Source organism: Acipenser ruthenus, chromosome 8, assembly GCF_902713425.1.
Source record: "Acipenser ruthenus chromosome 8, fAciRut3.2 maternal haplotype, whole genome shotgun sequence".
NCBI classification, from domain to species: Eukaryota; Metazoa; Chordata; class Actinopteri; order Acipenseriformes; family Acipenseridae; genus Acipenser; species Acipenser ruthenus.
The window spans coordinates 15935039-15950301 of NC_081196.1; the positions used below are offsets into that span (position 1 = coordinate 15935039).

At 35.6% G+C, this 15263-nt stretch overlaps 1 protein-coding gene across 1 annotated transcript; it reads left to right on the top strand.

The window, feature by feature from the left end:
* Positions 1 to 6852: 6852 nt before the first annotated feature.
* Positions 6853 to 12939, top strand: LOC117407197 (cyclin-A1-like). Its single transcript, XM_034011900.3, has 9 exons — positions 6853 to 6965; positions 7463 to 7632; positions 8095 to 8332; positions 8635 to 8750; positions 8825 to 9048; positions 9999 to 10203; positions 10848 to 10961; positions 11151 to 11284; positions 11424 to 12939. Exons 2-9 carry the CDS (start codon positions 7477 to 7479, stop codon positions 11473 to 11475), a joined length of 1239 nt encoding a protein of 412 aa, XP_033867791.3. The 5' UTR covers positions 6853 to 6965; positions 7463 to 7476; the 3' UTR covers positions 11476 to 12939.
* The last annotated feature ends 2324 nt before the right edge of the window (positions 12940 to 15263 follow it).

Genomic DNA, 15263 nt, shown 5'->3' on the forward strand with positions numbered 1-15263 from the left:
ATTATTATTATTATTATTATTATTATTAATAATAATACTAATACTAATAATAATAATAATAATAATAATAATAATAATAATAATAATAATAATAATAATAATAATAATAATAAAACAAACATTTTGGGTTTGGTGAGTGGATAATATGCAGATTTCCAGTTATATACAACTGGAATCTCTGCACTGCAACTACATAATGTTGTTTCAACACAAATGTATGCTAAGAAAAGTGGGTGGCATATAAAAAGTTTGCGTACCACTGGACCAGAGAACCAGTGATGTTTTACTTTCATAATTTCTTTTTATGAATGTTTCAAATAACAAAGGGTGAGCTTTCAAGTCACATACAGTATCGTCCTTATAAAAGATTTTCCGATGTTTATACTATGCATTTAATAATTGACCCTGGTTTGCCATGTTTATTAATGTTTATCTGGCCTGTCTAAAGGCTAACTAGCTTGTTGTGTGTAAACATTTAGGAGTGCTTCCCAGCTGATTAGGTCCTCCCAAGCCTGACCCAAGAGTCACCAAGCAAGTCATGGATACCAGATACATTATCTAAATATACAGTACTCTGTGAACTGAAGCCAATGTTTGGTAAAGAAAAAAAGTCTGCAGTGTCCATGTCTTACCTTGATTATCCAAAGTTTCATTTTCCAATCACTTCTGTTATCTGAGCAGCTCCCTTGCAACCTGTCCAGCTATATGCAGTGCTATTCTGCACTAATCAGACCTTAATCTCTACAGTTTTGAATTGTATATTAGATATTTAAAGGTAAATGGCCTGTAATAATACTTTTTAAGGAGGTTTCTTAATTGGGAGTCATATAAACATTGTTGCGGTTATAAATTCAATTATCCGAACAATTCAATTCTATGGTCACCCTCCGGTCCTATTGAGTTCAGACAATAGAGGATTGACTGTATCAGATATTAACCTTAACTTAATTACAGTAAGTGATAACTACAAGGTGCATTGAGAGTACAAAGTAACAGTCTTCCGAGTTCATAACAATAGACAGAATCAAGGATTATTTTAGGGAGGCTGTTGTCTCCATGTGCATTATTATTATTATTATTATTATTATTATTATTATTATTATTATTATTATTATTATTATTATTATTATTATTATTATCCACTAGATTAGTTATAGCTATTATATGACAAGTGCTTTGGTCTTTCCTTATTTTTTTATAGTAAAAAAGTCTCTCTGTGTCTGACTTCAACTGAATCAGTTATTTGGCTCATCAATAGCTGCTCTTGATGTGCTTTTAATGTACCCTTTATTAAGTTTATTTATTCAAACTGTACCACGTTGTGTTATCGCAGGATAAAGGGATTTGGAATCCCAATAAAAGCGAATAGCAGAGAGATTCCACCAGTTTGTATAATCATCATTAACAGTTATTACTATGAAATACTGAATACCTTATTAATTAGCATTGAATACTGAACCCAATCTTAATGTCAGTATTCCTAATAAAATGCCCACTCCCTCCATCCTGATAAATCCGTCCTGTATATCTCCTGTACGTGTCCCTACAGCTTGCTCACTAACTTGCAGATATGAATGATCTTCTTGTACTGATTGATACCCTTCAAATGTCACCACCAGTGCTCCCCTATTATTAAAGTCAGCTTGGTCTGTTTCCTTTGACAGATAACAGACATCCTTGCAGTTAATTCAAAACCCTTCTTCAAAAGCAGGAGCTGATGAGATAGTTAACAGATAACAACAGGTCATTTTATCATGGCAACCGACAGAGATCCATATCAGACACAGTCAATGTGTTTTACTTTTATTGCTATTAATAAATAAAAGGTACAGTAAACTCGCTCATACAAAACAGTTGGGTCGTTCAGAACAGATATTTGTAGTAAATACAATTTTAACAAGCATGTCAGAGACACACACATGGACAGACAAACATCCTTGAAGACCTGTGACAAAATCAAGTCTGATGAATTGACCTGGCACCCAGCAGTGTGATCATTATGTATATTTTATTCAGCGGGTTTAATCTGCATTTTCCAAATAGCCTACTACAGATGAAGGCCCATCTAGTAATTATTTTCATGCTTCCTGAAATAATGTCACACCTGGGATAACAGCCTAACCACATTTTTGGCCAAACCACACATCATGCGTGACATCATGTGAACATAATTGTCACACCTCCATTGCTTAATGTAATATTCAACAAAGACGTGACAGTATTTGAAGGTTGGAGTGCCAAAGAAAATGGAAAGCAAGCATAATCTAACCTGCTGAGCATCTTTCAGCCAATCCAAGTGCGAGTTTTGTTAGCTACGTCACCTCAACCATACCATATTGAGTTTCTACCATATTTTATTCACACTAATGGCACAGTTGACATCACCTGCTTGAAAAATAATTTACCCTAGGAACCTCTTAACTGCAAAAACATTCATCACAAAAAATCACCATAAGAAGCCATGTAACTCCTCCGCTTAATGTAATTCATCGTTCAGCTTTTTCCATCTTGATGTGATATCTTGCAACAATTGTAAGTCGCCCTGGATAAGGGCGTCTGCTAAGAAATAAATAATAATATACAATCCAGTGACTGAATAAAGCATTAACTACAATGATTTCTTTTCACTGTAACTAAACATTGAAAAGTGTGGTAGGGGGGTGGGACCATGGGAGTTCATGTAGTCAAACAACTATTACTGATTTCATGTTTATTATTATTATTTAAATGCTGCTGTACTGTCTTTATCACAGGCTGACAATATTATGAGTTTGAGGTGAACTGAAAGCAATTATTATGAGCATTTCTAATTTACCTAGTATACGTGTGTACTGGTAAAATATTTTTCAGTGTCCTGAACTGGTAAAATTCAAAGAATTCCAGATAAAAAATGGGACACGAGCAGCTTGAATGAATCAGTGCGGTTCTTCTGAAGAGCTGTAAAATGATCACTTCATTTGTTTTGTCGCTGGAAAACAAACATGCATACCGAGAGACACTACCTAATCCCCTGATTGTTGTCAGGTTTAAGGTATGCCCCTGTGCCTAAGTGGCGAAGCACGTCATCAACAGTCTGTCTTTCAGTCATTGTTATTGCAGTCGAAGAGGGTTACTCTGTATTTGACAGGAAGTACCTGTGCCACACAATCACAGTGGGTTGCTAGGCATGCTGGTGCCGATGAAGTGCTGATGCCGCACATCTGTTACGCATTTTATGTTTTTTGTATGGATTGTTCAGTTCATGTTATTTGACACTGATAATGGTTGACTTGTCTTGAGTAACCAGAATTGTAACCACACTATTAACCAGTGCCCAGATACAAGTCAAGACCCCTTCATTTCCCCATATGGATTTTGTCACTGATAGATGAAAAACACCCAGCTGAAGCAAAATGTTCAAACGGTTTCTTTATGGGAGCACCAAAGGAAGTTTGTTTTTGGCACTAAGTCAATGATTGGATTGAAGAGTCTATTACTAATTTAGGTTCATAAGGTTCATACGTGTGGTACTATTATATGTAGGGTTACTGATTTTAGGTTTTAACTGTTATGCATAAATAAAACACTCTTGAAACAAAATAAGTAAAACCTGTGTCAATCCTAAACTCTTAAAGACTACCAAAGATGACTACTTACAGTATTTTGTGTTCACGTTCCCTATTTCAGAGGAAGTATACTGTTTTTTGTTATAATGAAAGTACCACGCTCACTGTGATTCTCATCATGCTGTCATTTGATTTCTACAGTTCTTGAACCAGTTCATTCACTTTTTGAGCAATATAAATAATAAAAGCAAGAAAAAAGGCTGAACATTTCTATAGATAAACAAGAAAAAGTGATTTTATTGCCAGCTTTTTTCTTTCCTGGGGAACAGCTTTCAGAATCTAGCCTTCTGTTTTCAAAGTGCAAAATGCTGGTTTTCAAGCATGCGTTTCTCTTATTAAATCTGTTGAAGTCAGACTCAAGCTTGCCCTACAATTTAATTACCTGTTTTTGAGTGAATGACATTAACACCAAGCTATCTTATGAAAGCTCCCACAAGCGAAAAGACAACCGTAAAATCCCCTGGTTTTAAATTTAATCACAGCAAAGCCAATGTTTCATTAACTGCCAGTCTAAGAGACAGAAGGCCAAGGCCAAGCTGTGTATCAGATCCTAGGAATCAGCTCTCCAATCATAAAGAAATATGTCTCACATACCATATGCAATTAAAAGGTCTATTGGTATAAATAATAGCAGTGTAAAAAAGCTGCAATTTAACGTAGCTTTGCTGCACTAAACTGCGCAGTAAATTAAATTACAATACTGAATATAATAATGAATGTGTTCTACTTATCGCCGAAAGATGCTCACACTGGCACATGGATGTGTTTTATATGGATTGCTCACATGCACATATGTTCACATGTTATTTTGAGTTGTTTGTCATTACTTGGGTTATGATTGGACATTACTGTGAATTAAAGGTGTTTGCCACCATATGGTTATAACATCATTTTTACGAATTGCCCAAGTGCATTTTGAAAACAGAATAATCCTTCTTCATTTGTTTGTTTAATGTGTATACTAATGGAGTTCAATTCATAATACTATGTTACATTTTTTTTTTAAAAAGCTGTTATAGTGGCATCAGAATTAAAAAGTAATCCTAGTGTGTGTTTGCACTTCATTACTTATTATGAAATGCAGGCTGATAGCAGCTGTAGACACCAAACTCATAGACTTAAACAAAGCATTTTCAAAAATGCACAGATTACAATCAGTTATATGAACAAATCACTATTATGAGCAGGGTCTCAGATTAACAAGTCTACTATATAACAATTAATGTGTTAAAAAAAAGCTTTGCATTGCAATTATAAATCTGGTAGTACTCAAGTGCCAAACACCCTCCCACAGACTGAGGCTGAGGTGGAGGCAGGGAGGTACAATCTTCCATGATAATTAGTTGTGTAATTATACTGAACCAAGGTTCACACAGCTGGTGGATGGGAGGAGTCTCCTTTCATAAACTTCTGTTGCTTGTATTTTTAATTGTCTGAAATCAGCCAGCCATTCACAACTTTTGAAAGTGCTCTTTTATTTGCCTGTTCACGCCTCAGCACTTGGCTGATTATAAAAATCCTGGGAGTTGTTTGTTCATGTTTGCAGGTAGACATTCAACCCTACAACTTGATCAAACTGCAATTCATGGGGAATCTATCACTTTGTTTAATTATGAATTAATTGAAAATGTGTAACTATGCTACATTATCCATCCAATCCTGCATCGAGAGCCTCATAGCTGATGTTTTTGGTATTTCTGTCATCAGTTTCTACAAGGGTTAAACAAAAATAGAATCACCTCCACTATGTAGCAAATGGGTTGTTCCTAACATTACTGATTCATTTCATATGCATTACTGTCCCTAACATTACTGATTCATTTCATACGAATTATCTCAACATTGATGACATTATGGGGTTATGACATTCTGGTCTTAACTGGAAATATACATGCCTGTTTTGCTGATGGAATTGAGTTATGGTCACGTATTCCTTCAAACAATATTACAGGCTTATTTGCTAACCATGGCCATACACTCTGGCATACTCTCCATTTACAGTACATGCTAAAATAATTTCCAATTCAACAACAGGCCTGTTTATTTGTTCTGATTGTATCAGTGCCAATTGTGGCTCTGTTTGACAAGCAGAAAAACAATGAATAGTATGAAACGAACCCGAAACAACGGTGAACATGTATGCAATTGCTTCTACCTGAACTCAAGTGGTTTCTTATTAGTTTTATAATATTGCATTTTTTTTCTCCAAGTTAAAAACATGTCAGACTTCTTGTACTGTGCAGTTCCCCATGCAGTATATATTTTTTAAATAGTTGTTAACATATTAAAGAAGGCTATTTCCTAATAAGCTAATTTTAATAGCACACAGATAGTAGTTTTATACTATTAGGATTAACACAAGAGCAGCTATATAATGATACACGTCATTGTTGAATAAACGAATCTCTGCTGTGCAGTGCTGAATCATCAGTACCAATTGTGCTATCCATGAAGACCTGCACAGTATCCATTTTGCTGCTATTGCTAGCTGTGTTTTACTAAAGGTTCTGCTTGTGTTTCTACAGGGTAATGTGCATGTGTTATGATAGCACTTCAGTGTATTTATCTAATCTATTCTGTTCAGATGCTTTGAGAGCTGTTGTGTGTGTGCTGGAAAGCAGTGCTGATGTAAAATAAATATGTATCCACTGGTTCCTGAGCACTTGACAGAAACGTGGCTATGAATGGGAACTAAAACGGTTAATGTTGCAACTGTTAATGCTAAATTAGTGACTCAGATGTGCTTAAATTGTTTGGAAACACATCTGACCTGTACGTAAATTGACTTTGAAAACGGTACAGTGGACGGTACTTCCCAGATGCATGAGTACACTTTAGTACTTTACATTCTTTACGTTAATGATAGTAAATAAGTGGTTAAGCAATGTACATTAACCTTTCCAAACTCAACTGAAAAGAAGTGCATTTCAAACAAGGATTCATCCACAGCATTTTGTAATCAACTTGTCACCATAGAGAAAAACAAAAGCCTGTAATTAGATTGTGTCCGACAAAGCAAGAGACGCAGACCCAGGACGCAGCAGCACGCAGCGATCTAAGCTTTTCTATTTCCATGGTTTCGGCTGCACGTGCACCGGTCGTTGGATGTGATTGGCTGTATCTCCCAGAGGCGGGTTGATTGAAAATAATTATTGGTATTGTGGGATTGATGAATCCACAACAGCTGATTTCACTATTTACCTACGAGAAAGAGCTGATTAAACCACACGGATTTAATTGGAAGTAATTTCCCCAGGAATAAAAGTACGGAGCAGAAAGCCGTAATTAGTACAGGTTTTGAGAATTGTAAATTTTTTTGTGGCTAAAGAGGGCGTGCATTATCTTAGTCGCACACAACAGGTTTGAATTTGTAATTGTTTTGGTTTGAATTTATAATTTTGTTTTGTTCGTTTTAATGTGATTCGTTGTCTTTTAAATGCAGTGCTTTTAAGTATGTTTGCTTAAACGTGAGATGTGGTGGGATTTTAATAGGTAACAGAGACTGCTCAGAAACGTGTGTTTGCTACGATCAACCATTACTATGGGGAATGAATAATATTTGTCATCCTAAATAAAATCCTGCATATGTTGTCTAGCTTTATGGGTAGAACGGAGCTATATTTGAGTTGTTAAATTATTGTTGGGGTCAGTACAGCTACATGTCAGTAGTGCAAGCACTCGTACAATAAGACGTACCTGTAAGATTTGGCGTTCTAGCTAAGGAGTTTTCAAATATGAATGCGCATCATTTTGGTTGTACGCACAGCCACTTTTCAGTACAACCATGGTCGACTCTACCTTTTTTAAGACGACCGATTTGATACCAGGCTAAACGTTTGTTTTATTTTCTTTTAAAGCTGATCATTTGAAAATGAGCCTTAATAGCTTCACCAACCAAGAAAACATAAATGCAGCGGCTTTCTATAGGAGGGAAGCTGCTCTGCCACAAGTGGCTCCAAAACCTCAACAAAGGAATGTACTGGGGGTTCTGAGTGAAAATGATCAGCACAAGAGATCATTTGCTCAGGTAAGAACCGAAATCTGTACTGTTGTCGGCCTCGTTTAGGCTTTATTGTAGTGTGTGGGTTTTTTTGTTTTTTAACTCCTGTTCTACTGTCTTGATAGACCCATCAACTTAAAGCACTTTAGAATGGAACACTTATTTTAATAAGAACAATGGCCTGAATTTCTTGGTTACTATCAGTCACGTGTCTGAGCTTTTTCATTGGCTCAGGCACTTGGATTTAAAGTGGCTGCTTTTTTTTTTTTTTTTTTTTTTTTTTTTTTCCCCATTAGTTTGGGGGGTGGGGGTGAATCAAATGCAGCAAACATGTAACATTACCCCTTGGCCATTCCAAAATAAAGTAATGCACATGCAGGAAAAACTTGTGTACCTTCAAACATTTCTTCTATCTTAACCAGACTGACTCTGCCCTCAACTGTTCTATTAATACAGTTCTATTAACTGTAACTATTAATATATTTTTAGGGGGCATCTTATCCCAAGAATGGCTCTGACTTGGATAATACATTACCTTCAGCTGCAAATTTTCCTGCCTGTATACCCACCTATTCCTCTTCTGCTGGCTTTGAGATCTACGTGGATGACCATGAGGAGAGTATGAAGTCTATCCCCAGCTTAAAAGGGGACACCCATACCAGGTGGTATGGAGACACCTTTGAAATGCAGCACAAAGACTTTAACTTATTCTTGGAGTATAGTGCAGGTAAACATGGGTTGCTCTCTTGCAAAATTCAAAGAGCTTGGATATTATTTTTTTTTTTTACAATCTAGGTTAGTTCTGCTTTCTTATTGCATGCTTGTATCTCTATCTCCAGTACAGCATACTGTACAAAATAACCTGGATTCTATTGGCACCTGACTTTTTTTTAAAAAATATAATATGGATGTAACTTAATCTGTTCGTAGAGTGATTTGCTGCTGTGTGTATGTAGCCTGACTTCCACTGTACTATCATGTCTGCACTACTTGTACACAATTGACACTTTGCACTAAATTTCTCATTAGCTGGTTCTTGTATGGATGCTTCCATGCACTCCCAACCTGATTGCAGTGCTCCTGCTGACCTCCTGGCAGTAGTGGAATATTCTGGGGACATTCATCAGTATCTACGTGAAAGCGAAGTATGTACCGCTTCAAAGGCTCTCGATCTGTTATAGCAAAACAACGTGGTATGTAAAATGTTGTCCTTTTTTAGGTGAGATTTAGACCAAAGATCAGTTACATGAAGAAACAGCCAGACATCACAAACAGCATGCGTATAATCTTGGTGGACTGGCTTGTGGAGGTTGGTGAGGAGTACAAACTACATTCAGAGACGCTGTATCTGGCAGTAAATTACCTGGACAGATTCCTATCCTGCATGGCTGTTCTCAGAGGAAAGCTGCAGCTAGTTGGGACGGCAGCAGTCCTTCTGGCTTCGTAAGTAAACATTCATATAATGCAGAACCTGGATGTTTTTTGACCTGCTCATAAAAGGGCATTGCAGTCAATGTAACAAGAATGCAATGTCCTCTCAAGGCCTGGTCACACAGGCAACTTTTGTTGATGGCAACAAGAGGCGCACATTTTGTAGCCTTGCCACTTGCGGTGGTCACACAGGTGACAAGCCTGCTGGCAACAACGTAATACAACCCAATTGCACTGCACTTTCGTCATGAGACGTAAACATGCTGTGAAGGAAGACTACAAAAAATATACAAATTACATTAAACTTGTAGTTGCTTTTAAATAAGCTGTACATTAGTAGAATTTTAGGTCTACATATTTAATATGCCAAACATACTAAATATCGGTATTTGTTATCCTAAACAATGTAATACTGTACTTGATTCCAGGCTTTCAAGAGCAAGAAGGCAAATATATCGTATATAATTAAAACAAATTTTCACTTTGTTTACTATTGAAGTGAAAGATGTTATGATTTGGGGTTGATGTAGGAATAACCGGCATACTGCACACAGCAAAATTGTATCTAAAAATAAATATAATACACTACATGTAGAATTTCTATCCATAACTCCAATATTGTAATTGGACAATGTTTGGTTATATACAGACTATATTGCATATCTATAGACTAAATATAATTAATCGGATGAAATGCAGGAATCGTAATATGTCCTAGACACTGTCTGATGTTATGATCTAGCCTTATCGTCCTGTGACACTGTCAAATTTGATTGGCTGGTATTAAATAAAACCTCGTCTTAAGTGGGAGAAGTATTGCCCAGGGTGGTCTCGCGAGGCGACAAGCTGGCAACATCTGTTGCCCTTTACACTGTAGAAGCACCAATTTGATCCAACCGCTTGCTGACCATGTCTTCCATAAAGCTTAACTACAGACTAGATATATTTTATTTGTGCTCCAGGAAATATGAAGAGATCTATCCACCAGAGGTTGATGAGTTTGTTTACATCACAGATGACACTTACACAAAGAAACAAGTCCTGCGTATGGAGCACTTGCTCTTGAAGGTTCTAGCTTTTGACTTGACTGTGCCTACAATCAACCAGTTTTTAAACTCTTTTCTGAAGATGACAGATGTCTGTAGCAAGACTGAAAACCTAGCTTTGGTAAGAAACTTGTTTTGTAGACTTTGTCATGGGTCCAGGATGTGTCAGCCATAGTGTAGTTTTTAAAACTGACTGTATAATGTATTAAAAGGCTCCAATACAAAAATGGCTTGTTTGCTGTAACGTGTCATACCAGGAAACTTGTATGGCAAGCCAAAGTTTTATCACGTTGAGATCTCAAATTCATTTTATAGGTACCTCATTTCTAGATATCAAAAGTTTTGAAGATCTCTAGAATACATTGTAGAGCTCTGAATGATTTCCTGAAGTCTTTTTAAATGAGATCTAAAATGCATTTTCAGATATCTGTAATTCAGTTTAAGATCAATTACTTGCTGTTCATAGGTATTTAATGGTTTAGCTATATCCGAGTTTGGCCTACAATGCTAGCAAAACATATCCAGTCAATTGAGATGCCTCGATTTCATTCACGTATCTATGAATTTGAGGTCTCTTCAGGCTAGTTTTTCAAGATTTCTTAATGCCGTTTGAGATCTATATAATCATTGCTGTATGTATATTGGAGCCAGAACACAGGACCTTTTTAAACACTTCTCCTAAAGTAAGCAAACTTAGTTCTCCATCAAATGGGTAAAACTACATGTTTTGAGCTATGAAACCAATTCACTTTCTTCCTTTTCCAGTACGTGGCGGAACTAAGTTTGATGGAAGTTGATCCCTTCCTGAAGTATCTTCCATCCCAGATAGCTGCAGCTGCATACTGTCTTGCAAACTACACAATTAACAGGAAATTCTGGGTAAGTTAATTTGTAAGTTGAGCCAGCCCTTGGAAACCAAACCAGCATTAAGGACACATTTGAATGTTTAATCTGTATAAAGGACATCTGTACTCGACTGGTTATTATATATTTTTTGTATGTTCTAAATTTTACATGTGTTTTTATACCAAGACTATTTCTCCTCTTTCATCACCCCCTCCCCAACAGCCTGAATCCTTGACTTCTTTTACTGGTTACACTGTGGTCGAAGTTGTGCCTTGTCTGAGTGATCTGCACAAGATGTATCTTGGTGCTGAAAGTCGGCCACAGCAAGCAATAAGAGAGAAATACAAGAGCTCAAAGTAAGTTTCCAGTGCTTTTAATTGGATTGTGTTTTACTTGGTCACAAAGTGACCAACCCAGTAGCAGTTCCCAAATGCTGGTGATACTGTCATTTTCTAGTAATGGGTGTTTTTTTTTTTTTTTTTTTTTTAACTGCAGGTATCTGAGTGTATCCCTAATAACTCCACCAGAAGTTCTACCTCTCCAATAAGATATGTCTTGGTGTCAATCTGGATAACTAACAAATTCAGCACTTGCCTCCTTTCTCGATCACATCGGTGGATCGTATTGGATTATTTGAGACTAATGCAGGTCAAATGTCTCAACTTGTTGTTTTTATATAATGTATCTGACTTTTTAAATGCTTTTTTTTTTTTTTTTTTTTTTTTTTTTTTTATAAAAAGAGTGCAATTTTATCTCCTGTATTCCTGTACATCGTTTGCGATTTGTATAAAAAGGTCAGAAGTTTAAACTGGATTGCCATCATGGATGACTTCTCTAGTAAACAATAAAAATTTTAATCTAGAAAGTGTGGTGGCTTCATTGGAAGAGTTGGCAGTGGGTTACTTTGAGCCCAATTATTCCAAGTATAACAGGCTGCTATTGAAACTAATCATGCCATCAAACATGTTTGCACCCCTTTCCATCTAGTTTAGTTTTTTTGGCGTTGGTTAGCCACTACATTTTTGTAAGTGTGGTTCTAATTATTCTGTTATTCAATTTACTATTTACTATATCTTTTAGGGAACTAAAAATGTATTTCTGTATTGCACAATGTTACTAATTGCATCTTTTTAATGTCTGCCTGGGGGGATAGATACAATGGCAAGGTCAAATGAATCTGTTACTGTACAACAATACATGTGCACAGCACACTTGCTGGAGTGTGGCTTCCTGAACTCCTAACCAGTGACGATAATCTAAATGCTGTTTTCATTTGGTGGAAGAGCAAAGGGTAAGACTTAAATGGGTTTTGTAAGTTAATGTATCCTGTTTTGCAGTGTTAGCAAAATACTGTACTCGTTCTGTCTTTTTAAAACTGACATTCCTTATCGACTTTGCTCCCTTTTTTATTTCATGATTGGTTGATTTCACGCTTGGCTCACGTGTAGTTAAGCCATGACAGTAAACTGCACCAATACTGTAAGACTCCTTCACTAATTCACTATTTCTCACTTTAGGTGAAATAAACAGGGAGTACTAACTGGATGCTCTACATAACTTTGCAATTTTGTTTTATATAGTAAATACTCAGGCAGTATATATTGCTCCTAATTCTGTCTACAATGAATTTGTCAATTTATTTTAATCATGTTGGGTATTGTATCAATGTAGCCTGATTTGCATACATGGTCAACTTTTAGATAGTGTTTATACATTTGTATAAACACTATCTAAAGCCTATCTTATTTTAATTAACTTGCTTTTAAACTCCCCTGTGGTCAGTGAGCTCTGTTGCTGACTAGTCCTGTTTAGTGTGGGCAACATATTGCTCATTAGGGAAGGGTGATGGGTCATGATATTGTTTGTCTACAGTGTTACTTTGACACACTGAAGTGTTGGATTTTATAGATATTAGATGTTCATGTGTCTGTATTTAAATGACTAGGTGCAAAAAGTTCAGAATTCCGTTTTATATATGAATGCGATGTCTAATAAAATGTACATTCCTACAGTTAGTTGTGTGTTTATTTAAACTACAGCACTATGTTTTAAAAGGTTGGGGTCTGTTGCCCTCTACGTGATTTGGCCAGTAGGTATTAGAACTTTAACATAGGAGGGGTTGCTAAATACTACTATGAAATATTTAGGATAATGCTGTTGACCTACAAATGATAAAGACTCTCGCATTATTTAAATATAAGCAATCAGTTTCAGACTTGTTAATTTAGTGAGAATGCCCCACACTTTAAATATCCAATACACAGCATTAATTAAGCCTTTTTGTCTTGTTAGTAACTTTTAAGAGTATCAAATTGTTATGCAACTGTATTGTAACCCCAACAACTGGAAACTAGGTATTTATCTGTTGCAGAATAAACAAATGTATATAACATTAAATGAATGAACATAAATTTATTATTAAAACGACTTCCCTGCATAAAAATAGTATACTCCAAAATCTGTTAAATGTGTATGATTAATTGTCAGTGAATACAAGTGATAACAACTTCATTGGACAAACTCAATGTGTTGCAAAAAGGAACTCGCAGTAATTTTTGATTGTGATGAATGAAATGTAAGAGCAGAATGTTTGCCTAATACCTTTAAATTGATTTACTGAAATGGTCCTGTAACACACTTATCAGGTTCTTTTAGTAGCTGCAGATTCCACTGCTACTAACTCTGTACAAAGTGTGCTTTGATAAAACCATTAGGTATATTTTATACCATTTAATATGAAATTACTTTCAATGTTTAATATCCTGTAATGTGGAGTTCATATAGTTCTGTATTGTGTTTCTGCCAAGGCTTGTACTTTTTAAAGCAGGGAAGTTGTGCACCTGATTATTTATATATATATGTAAATAATGTAAAAATAAATATAAAGAATTTACCAAAAGTGCAATTTCTGTCTCTGAGATATAATGGAAAAATGTATACTTATACAATATCAGTTTCAGATGAGGCAAATCAAATTACAACTGCCCCCTAGTGGACAGTTTGTTTTTATTTTCACTTTACAATTTCAGCTTTTAGGAGCAGAATCAATGGTTGAAAACTAACATTTTTACTGGAAGAGTCAGTCAGGAAGCATAAACACCAACAGAGAATAATAAAAAACAAACATAATAGGAACATAAATAGGTAAGAAATGTAATATAATATATACTTTTAAAAGCACATTGTGTCAGACCTTACAGCCCTCTTTGTATGGGCTGTCTTATCGTTGCGCTTTAATTTCATTGACTCAAGTATAAATAATGTGTGTTATGGGTACTAAACGACAATCAAAACATTTAATTAATTTTGTATTTCCGTTTTGTGAGGTTGTGGTTATCCTATGTGTAATTCTAACGGACACAGTAAAATATTTACTGGTGATTTCAATGCAACTGCCTTCGAGTATATTTGCAGAAATTAACTAGTCTATTGCCACCTATCCATGTGCATTGAAACCTACAATGTGTAAGCGCACTTTTGCAAATTTTAAGGTAAGTTTTACATTTTGTAATGTGAATGCCCTCCTTGAACAATCATCTTTTTTATAATATTGATTACATCTCATTATGCTTAACAACATACAAGACTAAAGATGTTTTGAGATGGCGTTCACATTAAAAATGGATGTAAGAGAAAATATCTTAAAATGAGCAAAAATCGTCAAGCAGGCCTATTTGGGAAAAATAAGAATGACAATAGACAAGTTTGTTTCTGAAAATGTATTTCTGCAAGTATTTTTATTTGAAGGTAAGGGAGTTCACATTTAAGATGGAAAAAGAAATAACATTCTCTATACAGAAGATGCTATTCAAAGATGCTGTCTGTGCGATTAGTGGTATGATTTGATAACCATCAATAAACGTTACTATATATATTTTAATGTTATGAATAACTGACAACACTTACTTGAAATGGGCTTGCCCATAAAAAACATATATTCTAACTGAAAGTCTAAAAGTTTAATAATAATAAAAAAAAAACTTCTATACAATATCAATTGTTGGTTTCACTGAGCGGTCTAAAAGCCAGTAAAATTACCTTTCGTCTTACAAAGGAGTGCTGCACTTAATAAAGCCAATGGCATTCCTATTCGCTGACCTTGTTATAATGAAACTCATTTTACAGTGCTTCCCATCTCTTCAGTCAGCTCTGAGCCATGGCAGAATGGTTCAATCAAAACAACGTTCAATGTGGCAGGTCATTCAAAAGCATGAAATTAGATTGCCTTTGGAGCCCCCAGAATAGCATAATCAATTTGTAACCATTGGGCACAGCGTAAATCTAAAGTCTAATTAGGTTCTTGAACACCTAATTTTTCCCTGGAAGTGTCACACC